This window comes from Bicyclus anynana, unplaced genomic scaffold (assembly GCF_947172395.1).
Source record: "Bicyclus anynana unplaced genomic scaffold, ilBicAnyn1.1 scaffold_117, whole genome shotgun sequence".
NCBI lineage: Eukaryota > Metazoa > Arthropoda > Insecta > Lepidoptera > Nymphalidae > Bicyclus > Bicyclus anynana.
Window position 1 is genome coordinate 1 of NW_026441262.1, and position 14185 is coordinate 14185.

Genomic DNA, 14185 nt, shown 5'->3' on the forward strand with positions numbered 1-14185 from the left:
GATGTCCGGGTAGCGGTTCTTGGGTTGGTTCTCGCGCGCCTCGGACGCGTGCGTCGTGCGGTCCGGGAAGCAGTCCGGGAGCATCTGTAACAACTTGCGTTTTGCGCTACTTGTTTAATAACTTAAAAACATTACGAGACGAAATATCTTAGCATTCCATGGATTCACCGTATCGGGTCCATCGTGTGGCAGGGAAACCCCCGAGCAGATTCCCGGACTTGTGTCCGATGGTGTAGGGCTAAGGACGTCCTTGACAGTTAACTGCAATTCCCCTTCTCCGCTCGTGCCTAGCCAATTTGGATCCTACTAGAGCAGCTTTGGATACTCTTTCTAATATAGAACTGTTTGCCGTTATAGTGTTTCTTGTTTAATAACTTAAAAACTTTACGAGACGAATTATCTTAGCATTCCATGGATTCACCGTATCGGGTCCATCGTTTGGCAGAGATAACCCCCGAGCAGTTACCCGGACTTGTGACCGGTGGTGTAGGGTTAAGGATGTCCTTGACAGTTAACTAACACTCTCCTTCTCCGCTCGTGTTGTGTTCTCCCTGCCTAGTCAAGTTTGTCAAGACCTTACTGGATCAGCTTTGGATACTCTTTCTAATATACCACTTTGTAGTGCTAGCCTTTTTAATGAGGCCAAGGTCTTAACCTTGAGGCAAGTTATACAAAGATTTTTCTGGTAATCCTCTCGTACCGACTCCTAGTCGTACAAACTAGCTACATTGCCATTTTAGTTAGTTCATTAATAGTTTTATAGTTTACTTAGTTATTGTCTAATATCTTGACCATTTATTAAATAGATAAAAATTCTTTTATATCATAAACCAGCCTTTATTAAATATCATTAATGAATGTTTGGCCAGGAGTTTTTTAGGCAAAATACTGGCAACATATTTTTAACATCCCAATCTATACTAATATCATTATAATAATTATAAAGAGGAAAGATTTGGTAAGCTATTCAGGGTTTACACAGGCAATCATGAAATTTACCAATACTGCTTGACAACAGTATTATAAAAAGAGATACCTCAAATAGGCTTAAAATGATAAATATTGATTTTTTTACATTATATAGGCCAGTGCTTGCCTAAGAAGATGCCTAATCACTCTTGACTTGAATATATTGGGGTAATACAGAAGTTGGAAGGGAATTCCATATCTTCTGCTTGGCAATTTATTAATTGTTATTATCAGACTTCATATTTACTTCAAATTCTTTCTGGAATCCATAGTCAGAGTCGGCTTGTCGCTCTGCGTATGCGGCGGCCAGATCTTCTTTAGCGATGGGCGGCATGTCCGGAGGCGCCGCACTCAGCAACTGTTGCCTGCCGCCTATGTGACCCACTACGTATCTGGAAACAAAATAATAGGCTAGTTGACACTTTTTTTTTCATTCTTTACAAGTTAGCCCTTGACTACAAACTCACCTGATGGTAAGAGATGATGCTATCTAATATGAAAGCGGACTAAATAGGAGGATAATGAAAATCCACACCCGTTTCGATTTCAACACGACATCGTACCCGAAATCGCTTGGCGGTGAGTCTTTGTCGGTAGGATGCCCACCAGCCAGACCTGGACCAATTAAGAAATCCTCAATCGGTCCAGCCGGGGATCGAACCCAGGACCTCTGTCTTGTAAATCCACCGCGCATACTACTGCACACGGAGGCCGTTAAGTGTTCTTAAATTAAATGGTCTTATATTGTTCATTATCGTTCTACTAGATTGAAATTTTTTCTTTAATATTTTTTGAGACGTGTTAAAAACTAAAATTACATAAAAACTTTAGTTTTTAAATATGTTTTAACAATACTAGCCAAAACGCCTGTCGGCCATGACGGTCTATATTTCAACTGTGTCGTCACTATAATAAATCCCTTACAAACGGAGTGTTTGACAAAAGTATTAGTTATCAATTTCACGTATAGTACATCAAGTGTGTGTACACGTATAGTACATACTAACATTACACAGCTAAAGGTTTTGTTTGTTTGGTTGAACGCGCTAATCTCAGAAATTACTGGTCCGATTTCAATAATTCTTTCAGTTTTAGATAACCCATTTATTGAGGAAGGCTATAGGCAATATATAATCCCCGTATTCCTACGGGAACGGGCACCACGCGGGTGAAACCACGCGGCGTCAGCTAGTTTACTATATTGGAAATCCCTTCTAAAAATTCTGACAATAGCTTGTGGATAAATTCGCAGATGCGCACAACAGTTATCTTTCTTGATCAGGCGTTCGTATATGCAATGAATATAGGTTTGTGAAGTAAATACGAGAAGATAACGGTTTGTCATATCGTAGGTCAGAGGTGACAAGAATTTAGCTTCTCAGCCACCTGTAAGAAGGGTTATGATTTTCGCGCGTCATTATCAACCGATATTCGGCTCACTGCTAAGCTCGAGTCTCCTTTCAGAAAGAGAGAGATAAGGCCAATAGTCCACCACGCTGGCCCAATGCGGATTGGCAGACTTCACACACGAAGAGAATTAAGAAAATTTTCAGATATGCAGGTTTGCTCACGATGTTTTTCCTTCACCGTTTGAGACGCGTGATATTGAATTTCTTAAAATGCACATATGCAATGTATGCATTCCCCGGACCGGTTTCGAACCTACGCCCTCCAGAATCGGAGGCAGAGGTCATATCTATTGGGCTACATGGCTCTATGATGAGTGGCTATATGTGGTTTGTGATGCGCTATGGTTAGGCTTAATTTAAATATGTTTTTGTAGAATAATGATTAAATAAAAATCTTGTTTCTTTAGTAATTGTGAACAGTTTTTAAAATATTTAAAAACACAAGACGCCATTTTCCTTGAATAACATTGAAAGTTACTGATGCGACGCTTCGTGTCGTACTGACTCGAGAATATATTCGTTTTTGAATTTTGTATTTGGAGCGTGTACGACGCCGACGTGTTCTGTACGCTCTATCTGTTTAATCTGTGGTTATGATAGAAAGAATCTCTGACATACTCATAGTAATATTTTATATTTTTGTTCTTTGTTCGTTTCTATTGTATAGTAAGAAAACAATTAAAAACCAATTAAAAATTTTCTTCATCTAAAGTCCTAAACGTAGACATTGTAAAACTAATGTGTCAAAAACTGACTACTACTAATGTAAGCGGGGTTCAGACTTTGATTGTCAAAAAATTGCGGCGCCGGTGCGGCTGCGGTGCGATTGCGGTGCGGGTGCGGTGCAGCGCCGGTGCGATTTTTGCCTGTAAACACGAATAAGCGGCGCGGCTGCGTTGCGGGTGCGGCGTCTTGTACATTTTCTCTAAAAGTGCCGGTTTATGTAATAAAAAAAACAAGCAGCAATTTCTAGTAAAGTCACGTTTCATTTATAAGTATTTATAACTCAACTAGCGGACCCGGTCAAGCTTCGACTTGACTTATCCCTTCTCTTCTTCCCTATTCCTACTCTACACTACCCTTCTAGGGTAGGGGTAGGCTACCCTTGCGAAACTTTAATTTTTTTTTTATTCTTTACAAGTTAGCCCTTGACTACAATCTCACCTGATGGTAAGTGATGATGCAGTCTAAGATTGACGCGGGCTAACTTGTTAGGAGGAGGATGAAAATCAACACCCCTTTCGGTTTCTACACGGCATCGTACCAGAACGCTAAATCGCTTGGCGGTACGTCTTTGCCGGTAGGATGGTAACTAGCCACGGACAAATTAAGAAAATCTCAATCTGCCCAGCCGGGGATCGAACCCAGGACCCGTCTTGTAAATCCACCGTGCATACCACTGCGCCACGGAGGCCGTCAAAATCGTGTACTGTGTGTAATCGTTTAGGCAGCGCACGCACTCAATAAGAAAACATCCCCCGATTTTGAAACATTCTTCATTGGTGCTCCTCTCCAATTGGTCTTGGCGTGATAATATATAGACTTCCTCGATAAATAGGCTATCTAACACTGAAATAATTTTTCAAATCAGACCAGTAGTACCTGAGATTAGTGCTTTTAAGCAAACAAACAAGCTTTATAATATTAGTAAAGATATCAAATAGATTGAAATAAAAGAAAGTCGTGTTAGTTACACTATTTATAACTTATGAACGGCTGGACCAATTTGGCTGAATATTGGTGGAGAGGTAGCTTAGAACCAGGAAACGGACATAGGATACACGGATACTTCGGTTATGGGGCAGGGTAGGGTAGGATTAGGGAAGGGTACGAATAGGGTAGAGGTAGGGTGGGAGTAGGGTTGAGGCAGAGGTGGGGTTGGGGTAGGGTAGGGCAACGTACGTAAGTTAGGTAGGGTGGGAGTAGGGTAGGGTAGAGGTAGGGTAGGGGTAGGGTACGTACGTAGGTAGGGGTAGGGTGGGAGTAGGGCAGGGTACAGGTAGGGTAGGACTACGTACTTAGGTAGGGGTAGGGTAGACGTAAGGTAAGTGTATGGTATAAGCAGTGGAAGGGCTTCACGCGGACAATGTCGCAGTCGTCCGCTAGTTAGTAGCAAAAACAATATCAAAATAGAATCGATTGTTCAGCGGTACATCATAATCATCATCATCATATACGATGCGATACAAGTCCATAGGTATTTGGTCTGAAACTTCGGCTTTCGGAGAGAGATCGACTTGTGTCAAATATTTTTTTAACATAAAAAATGAACCGACTTAAAAAAAAATCTTTCAAACAAAACAATAAGAGACGAATATTTTAGCAATCCATGGATACACCTTGCAGGTGCGGCGTCCATCGCGTGGCAGAGAAAAACTCCGAGCAGATTCCCGGACTTGCAACCGATGTGTGTAGGGTTAAGGACATCCTTGACAGACAAGTTTAATGTGACATACCTGAAGGCAGCTTCCAGAGGACTCATTTCCAGATGGTGGTGATGGTGTTTCCGCGAGCGCCTCGCTTGCAGCACGCACAGCGTCGCCATGCCGACCACCACTAGCCCGGCCACTGTGCACGTTGCCTGGAAATTATACCATTTATTGGAGTTTACTCCTTAAAAATCGATTTTTTATATATAAGGCGCCCGGTATGAGAAAAATCCGAGGGGTAAAACCAACTGAACTAACGAAAAAGTGTCACGTTTTTGGTGCGCACCTTTAGTCCGCAACTTTCTAATTTAGCTGTGAGTGTATTGAGACGTACATAGGGTATGCTGTATAGGCGACTATACCTATATACTATATGTTATTGGGCTTGTTTGTTCTTCCTATCAAATCTAAGATTACACCGCGACGCTCGAGTTAGTACATTTTCTGCATCATGGGGTCTCCATTATAGACAATGGTGTACCACTTACCATCAGGTGACCCTGAAGCGAATTTGTTTTGCAAAATCGGTTATTATTCAACAGACAAGAGTTGCTCAAGTAGAACGAAAATTGAATGAACAATTTGACACGCTAATTGTGACACGCTCGCGTTTTGTTATGCTAATGACGTCACTAGCGAGTACACCGTGAAGTGTTTCATTAATATTTTAACACGTACGCTGCGGTACGAGGTCAATTGACCTCGTACACCTAGCGTCGTCAAGAGTCACGAGGTCAATTGACTTCGTACATCTAGCGTCGGTAAGAGTTCGAGGTCGATCGACCTCGTACCACAGCACGTAAAGTTTTAGTACGAGGTCAAAAAACCTCGTACCACACCAGAGGAAAGACCAGAAAAATCAGTGCCGCAGTTGAAGTTTATTAAGAATCGATTTTTTATATAAAACCGCCGGTATGAAAAAATATGGGCAGTAGAATTCGATGAACGAATGACGTTACGTTTTTTATGCGCAACCGATTCTGCGCACCTTTCACCGTGCGCTGTCACTTTGCAGGCGTATTGAGACGTGTATGCTGCGGGACAACATACACTATTTAGACAATCGATGTGAAAGAGTAAACTCCATTCGTGCGTCGGAGCTGACACACTTTTTTTCAGTTCTTTTTAAATTTTTTTTATTTAGTTTTTTTTTCAATATTTTGCTGCTACTTGAACGTTGCTTATTTATTTATTTGTAACGCCAACAATGATATCTACCTTCGGCTGTATGTATGTTTTTTTTTATGATGTCCAGCGATATTAATTTTAAAAATTCTTTTTTTTGTTTGAAAAGGTCTCATTGTCATCATGTCAGGATCTCTTGACGACATCTTGGAGAAATCGAGAGGAACTTTCGAAAATCGTAGAGTACGCTTGCGTTGTAGCATATACGTTTCTATTTTTCGCTTTTAATTTAGTGTGTAAGTAGGTACATATGTGTTGGAAGACGGTTAAAAATTCTCGCAAAAAAGTATTTTTTTTTGTTTTTAACAAATGCACATTCACACCCGTAATGTTACTCTTTAAAAGGCTCCCACTAGCTGCAGCTTTATCAGTGGGAGACCTTTATTTTTTTAGTGGGTTTTTGTTTTACAATATAAAGTATTTTACCAATAAAGCAATTTCCAGTGGCGTGGTGGGTGGCGGCGCTACCGGCGACGCGGCGGGCATCAGCGCGTTGACGTAGTCACTGAACAAGGGCTCGTCTTGCTCTGAACCAGCTGAAACCAAATAATATGTTCAAAAACTATTCAAAAGGAAACTTCGAAATTGGGCCCAGAATGATACAGAAATGAAAATTTAGAATAGAATAGAATAGAAATCAATTATTTATTAACACAACACATAACTACATAATAACTTAAAACTAATACATTTACATCGTAATAATAACTTAAAACTAATACATATATATATAGAAAATATGTTGTGATATATAAATATTTACTAAACATTTCGTATTTTCAGCTGAAAACAATTATTATATTGAAAAACTATTTAAAAGGAAACTTCGAAATTGGACCCAGAGTGATACAGAAATGAACTTTTACTAAAAATCTCGTGTTTTTTACTTGATTAATCCATTTGAATGTTAAAACGAAATAATATTGGCCAACAGGAAAAATAGGCCCATTTAATTTTTTTCATACGTATCCAGCTTTATAAATGCGTATTTCACTGATTAACATTGATTATCAGCTTTCTTTGAAAATGCGCGCTGTCTTTAAAAGTGAACGTATGTCATCGGATATGTTTGTCAGTAAATTCATTCTAGAGTCCTTTTCATGAAACAAGAAAAACCTGAACTAAAATTAACAGCGTCTTACACAAATGACAATAAGACCGCCTTTACCTGATTTTTCTGAAAATTTACTTCGAATGCTCTAATTTATTTGCAAATTGACCTTATTATGTTCTAATTTATGGCTAATTTCCAGCTTTGTATCGATTGGTGGGCTCGAGTTTGTATAGATACTAGGATTAGGGGATATAGGGTTTCTGTTTTCGTCGTTTCATCACATAAATGCATTGAAACATTTTAACCCCAATGTCGGAAACCAAGAGGCTCGTGAACAATGAGGAATCGCCTATAGAGACTTGGGAACGTGAGCTTCGTGACGTAACTTAAACCTTTTCTGAAAGAACCACAGGAAAGAACAATCTTTGCATCCTAAAACTTTATGATTTAATCGGCTTGAGCCTTAAGTTAATGCATCACTGTGTTGGCGCCGCCTTCAAAGTGATCAGAAGATAGCACATACGATGTTATTTTTCGCTTTTTTGTGATTGAAGTCGGATCAATTTTTTTATTAAAAAGATTTTATTCATACTAATCGGAATTGTAACGTAATCGCATTGTCTCTAGACAAGTTTGACAATAAAAAACAGAGTTAAAAAACTTACGAATCAACTCGACGTAGAGTGTATAGTTAGCTGCCGGATCCAGCAGACCGTCTTTGACCTGCAAGTCCTCTTTGACCTCGATCTCCACCAGTTTGTTGTCCATCATCATTGGATTCTTCATGTAGTCCCTGTAAAAGATTGTTTTCATCATTATATTAAGTCCAGGCCTTAGGGAAAGATGGTCTAGTGGTAGGTGGCATGGCTGTGGTGGGTGGCTTAAGCGCAGGTGGCGGTATGTCGTAGGATCTCCTCGGCTTCTTAAGGCAGTATATTTGACTTTATGAGTATATATGTGCATCTACTCGTGTGCGTATTTTTGCGCTTGTGTGTGTATGTGTGTGTTGAGCCCAGTGGCCATAGCCACAGAGGCAGAGGTCATAACCTCTGCCTCCGATTCCGGAGGGCGTCGGTTCAAATCCGGTCCGGACAATTTAGCAAATTAAATATGATGTGTCTTAAAAGGTGAAGGAAAAACATCGTGAGGAAACCTGCATACCAGAGAATTACCTTCATTCTGTGCGTGTGTCAAGTCTGCCAATCCGCATTGGGCCAGCGTGGTGGACTATTGGCCTAATCCCTCTTATTCTGAGAGAAGACTGGAGCTCAGCATTGTGCCGCATATGGGTTGATAATGATGTGCGTGTTGGTGTGTGTGTGTGTGTATTGTGTGTGCAAGTATGAATGACAGTTGGTAGGTGGTTTGGGCGCCGGTGGCGGTATATCGTAGGATCAGCTTCTTCAAACAACGCTCGAGCCTTCGTAGGGTTAATTAAAAAAAACTAACCTTTCAATATCCATATAGGATCTCCGTGAACGTTTCTCCTCATCCGGTTCCATGGTGGTATCTATCTCGTCCTCAAAGAACTCGTCTCTAGTTGTGGTAGGTGGCATGGTGGTGGTGGGTGGCTTGGGCGCAGGTGGCGGTATGTCGTAGGACCTTCTCGGCTTTTTTAGGCAGCGCCGGCAAGACTCCCAGTTTAAGCCAGGGTCATCTTTGTCGTAGTAGGATCTGCCGTCGCCCATTATGAGTTCTGATTCTGGAGGGAATCTGTCACTGGGAACAATGAATAATAATATTAATGTAGATCAATAGGCCTATGATACTCCCTAAAAAATATCGCTGTCTCTTTCGTTGCGATGGGATGAGAGAGAGAGAGAGAGAAAAGTTTTCGATTATACCGATATTGGTGGGCAGGAGAAATGCCTTTCGACGCATGCTAGGTATTTTATTGTTTAAAAAGTAGGGTGTATAGGGTTCCGTAGAGTAGCACTTTTAATACCCTTACCCTACCCCTTACCCTTACCCATATAATGCACAAAATTACTATTAATTAGTATTTTTTGTTTTTTTTTTACCATTTTATAGACGCTTTAACAAGATTATATATACCCATACTAAATTACAGCTTTCTAGTAGTACAAACAGTAGTTTGTTGTTAAACAGTGCACATCGAGTATGGCTTTAGTAGAGAGTTAAAGTTTACTTACTTTGAGAACACATCGGTGATATACGCCCCCAAAACTGGTTGGACCCCATGCGCCTCCTCATAGTCCACCACAGTCATGTCCCTGGGTGGAGGTAGGTTGCTCCAGTCAGGGTGTGGTCTCAAACGCACTATGTATATCCTGGAAATAACAAAAAAAAAATGTTAAATTCATATTCGTTAAGCACTTCTTGGTACTCAATTCAAGTTGTCACATTTGCAAATTTAACCTTAAAATCAATCCTAAATGTTGAATTTGATCTGAATTGGACTATATTTAAAGGCCTTTAGGTATTATTTTCGTTACCAATGATTTTAAAACTGTCAAAGCTAAATTGGCCACTTTCTAAGTGAAAAGGAGATGGTCCGTTTCAGGTCCATTCTTGTACCCTGTATCATTAAAACTTAAAAATACAAGTATTTTATTAAAATCTAAACAAGTAAATAAATCTAACTAAATAAAAAGAAATAAATAAAATTAAAACCCAAGTTTTTAAATTTTATCAAGATGGCGTCCATATAGCAACTATGACATGACAATTGACATCAAACGTCAATACGACTACTGCATTGAAAACATCATCAATCTGCCATTAATACCCATTTTAGTGTTGCATTTCTTGGGAGAAAATGAATATTATTTCGAAAGAATTAGAGTAAATTCGTAGATTTGCATAATCAAACATAGTTTTAAGAAAATATTTTCTTTTATTTCCGCCAGGGTACAATGACTGGACCTGGGCTCCATACAATTTTGGACCATCTCTTTTCTACATGATTGTGCGTCCTTTTATCATAAAAGGTCAATGATTACTGTACATACCTGTAGCAACATATACGTCCGTTGCGTTCCGTTATTCGTGGTAGATCGACGGGAAACACGTATTTGTCGTCTGCGAACACCTGAAAAGGGAAACAAGTCTTAAGAAATTTCAACATACTTACAAACATAACTCAATTTTTAGATGTAAAGAATGAACCTAGCTCTAATACACGCTTACATATCTACTTAAGAAAATGCGGTTGAAAGATCAATAATGCACAATAGTGCAGTTTTTTTTTATTCAATGACAGTCTTCTACTTTTCTTTTCATGTGTACATTCGTCATTATGCATTATTCCTTGTATTCATTTTCTCTTTTTCGATTGGTTGTCTGAAAGAGATCGCTCATTAGCGATAAGGCCGCGAATTGTACATTAGTTTTTAAGTTAATTTCTTGCTTCTTATTATTCCTTTTGATGTACAATTTCATTCATTCATTCACCCCTTGACTAAGTCACTGACATAGCTCTGCGAGTCGCAAAGCTGAAGTGGCAATAGGTATGGTATAGTTTGAGGAGCTGATGGACGTTGGGGAAAGCGCAGTATCGGTCGACCCGCCACTAGGAGAACCGAGCAATCACTATAATGTAGAAAAGAAATATTCACTCGAAAATGAAACCCTAAATTGAGAGAAGCTTCAGGAAGTCGCTGGATGCTGGCGGCTCGTGACCGTGGTGTTTGGATGTCTAAGCTACAGACCTATGTCCTGCATTGGACGACCATCGGTTAATGATGACGATGATGATGATGACGATGACGATGACGATGACGATGACGATGACGATGATGACGATGACGATGATGATGATGATGATGACGATGACGATGACGATGACGATGACGATGACGATGATGACGATGACGATGATGATGATGATGATGACGATGACGATGATGATGATGATGATGATGATGATGATGATGATGATGATGATGATGATGATGATTATGATGATGATGATGATGATGATGATGATGTAGATGATGATGATAAGGTAACAAATGTGAGTGCGCACCTTCCTCCAGCGCGGCTTGGGCGGCGTGTCGGGCGGCGCGGGCGCCGTGGTGCAGTGCCGCACCTCCTCATCCCCCCGTCTGCGCGTGCGCGTCATAGCGCTCAGCCGGATCGTGTAGTTGGTATTCGGCTGCAGCTCCTCGAACCTGATTGAATAAAACAGTGAAATCTTATTTGCGGTTCCTGTTTTTAACCCCCAAGCTATAAGCTATTTAAGCAATTGCTTAGGACATCCCGTCTAAGAGGGCACCAGAGCCAATGGGGAAACAAAAAATGAGCACACGAAAGTTAAGTAATTTCAAAATCTGAGCGTTTCAAATTATTACCATTTTTGTTTTAAATATAGTTGTTTTCTTCAAGAAACATACTTTTATTAAACCAATTAATTTAACCAGATCCTTATTTAACATCATAATATCATCTCTACATACTTTTATACGAGGGTATACCTGGGCTCCCGGGGCCAATGTACTGGACGGTGGGCATTCATCTTAAGGAGTTTAGTTTATAGTTAGTAGTCATCTGCTAAGAACGGATTTTGCAAGAGGGCTGCATTAAGGAGGTCTCAGGATGGACGAAGTACGAAGAAATCTTGTCTTGTCACTGGTCACATTCACTTTAATACTTATCTTTCATTGAAACTTGCAACTAACCTTTCGCTTCTGGAATCGTTTGTCTTGAACTTAGAGAGCGGTCCCCAGCTGTCCTTCTGCAATATCCCGAACCGATCTCTGTATGTGGCATTGCCAGTCAACTCCATCTAGAAGATAAACATAAAACATTCAATGATGATATTTATATTCCAAGTATTAATCCATAGAATTGCTTACGAGAGCCGTGATAGTCCAGTAGATTCTTTCAGCCCAGCTTTCGAATCCGATCCTTTGCAATAAGAAATTAAATATCACACGTCTCAATTGGTGACGGAAAAACATCGTGAGGAAACCTGAGAATTTTCTTAATTCTCAATGTCTGTGAACTCTTCAATCCGCATTGGGCCAGCGTGGTGGACTATTGGCCTAACCCCTCTCACTCTGAGAGGAGACTCGAGTTCAGCAGTGAGCTGAATAATAATAATAATAAGCTTTATTTTTCCCATTTAGATAGTACTTAACAATATCTTAAAACTATTCTAACTAATCTATATATTTATCTAAATAATTAATTTATGTACTAGTTAATAATGGGCCCCTTCGGATATAAGCCTCCTCCATCTTTTTCCAATTGTCCCTTTCTTTTGTGAGTTCCATCCAACCTTGGCCAGCCACTGCGGTAATGTCATCTACCCACCTTCCTATAGGCCTTCCTACCTTCCTTTTACCAAGTGGACCTTTCCAGTAGGTAATTTTCTTAGTCCACCGTTTGTCCTTTAGCCTGCCAAGGTGGCCTGCCCATCTCCACTTAAGTCTTTGTGCATGGTCCAGAGCATCTGTGAGATTAGTTTTTTTCCTAATAATCATACTGTTTATTTTGTCAGCTTTTTTTAGTTTCAAGATACTCCTTTCCATTGCACGTTGTGTGGTGATGAGTTTATGCCTCGAACTTGTGTTGTAGACCCATGTTTGGCAGGCGTAGGTTAGGCAAGGTAGAATAGTTGTCTCCATTACAACCCTTTTTAAGTTAACAGTGTAATTTCCCTTGAAAATTTCTTTATGAGCCCAGAACTTTTTCCATGCTATATTTGCTCTTCTTTCCACCTCTGCTTTATTGTTGTCCTTGTTAAAAGAAATTTGCTTTCCTAAATAAACATAGTTCTTTACATATTCTATTATCTTATTGTCTATTTCTACCGGTTTTTGGTGGTGGTTGGTCATTATTTTTGTTTTGATAAAGTTAATCTGTAACCCTACTTTTTTGCTTTCTACACTCAGCGTCTTTATCATTTCTTGAAGTTCTGAGGCTGATTTAGCAAATACTGCAATGTCGTCTGCGAATCTTAGGTGACTTAAGAATTGGTCTATGATCCAGATTCCCTTCTTTTTCCAGTTTAATGTTTGGAATACATTTTCTAATACTGCAATAAATAGTTTTGGTGACAGTGGGTCACCTTGTCTGACACCTCTTTGTATTGCAATTTCTTCGCCATTATTTTCTAGTTTGATTCTACTAGTTGTGTTTGAGTAAATATTTTTAATAATGTCTATATATGTGTTGTTTATATCGCATGTTTCTAATGCTTTCCAAATTGAGCTGTGGTAGATGCTGTCAAAGGCCTTGAAGTAGTCAATGAAGGCAATATAAAGTGGTTGATTGTATTCACTGAATTTTTCTATTATTTGCTCGATTGTGTGGATATGGTCAGTTGTAGAAAACCCTTCACGGAAGCCTGCTTGTTCCACAGGTTGCTTGCTATCTATATAAGATGAAATTCTTTTCAGCAGGATGCTTGAGAAGAGTTTGTAGATGCTGGGAAGCAGGCTTATCGGTCTGTAGTTTCCCAAATCTAGCGGGTTTCCTTTTTTGTACAATAGTACAACATGATATGGTACTTTTCCTTGTACTAATACTTTATTAAAAAGTGTTGTTAGGAATGTGATTAATTTGCAGGCTCCTATTTTTAGCACTTCATTACTTATGTTGTCTGGGCCTGGGCTTTTGTCTGGTTTTAACTTCTTTATGTAATGTAATATTTCTTTTTCAGTTATTTCCTCAACCTTTTCTATCTTTTTATTGTGATTTAACTTTTCTTCTAGGCTGTCTTCTGGTGATCTTTTATATAGTAGCTTATAAAAGTTTGTGGCGCATTGTAGAACTTGTTTTCTTGTCGTTGATTCTTTGTTGTCGTTTTCTAGTCTGCTAATCCATTTTTTGTGTGTAGTAAGTTGTTTGTTAGCTTTTTTTACACTTCGGAAGTTGTTTAGATTCCATTCAATCACTTTCTTTCTGTGATTTTCATAGTCTTCTCTAATCGCTTTACTTGTTTCTTTGTAGCAGTCTCTTGTTCTATCTTTCATTTCTTTTGTTTTTTTCTTGATCATAGTTAGTTCTGTTCTTTTTTTAATTAAATCAATCGTTCTTTTTGTGAAAATCTTGTGTTCTTTACTTTTGTCTTGTGGATCAGTTTTTACATTTGTGATGATCAAGTTTTCTAAACAATCATAATAGCTTTGTACATCTTGCTCTTCTTCTAATTTTGAAATTTGTTCGTTAAT

General features: G+C 39.3%; 1 protein-coding gene across 1 annotated transcript; it reads right to left on the reverse strand.

The window, feature by feature from the left end:
- Positions 1-1193: 1193 nt before the first annotated feature.
- Positions 1194-11793, reverse strand: LOC128199806 (tyrosine-protein phosphatase 69D-like; the record flags this gene model as incomplete). Its single annotated transcript, XM_052890973.1, is given in 9 exon segments — positions 1194-1361; positions 4835-4959; positions 6419-6528; positions 7712-7839; positions 8496-8765; positions 9200-9337; positions 10019-10098; positions 11035-11179; positions 11687-11793. Coding segments are annotated over 9 exon segments (1271 nt in total), but the record flags the coding sequence as incomplete, so codon positions are not given.
- Between the last annotated feature and the right edge of the window lie 2392 nt (positions 11794-14185).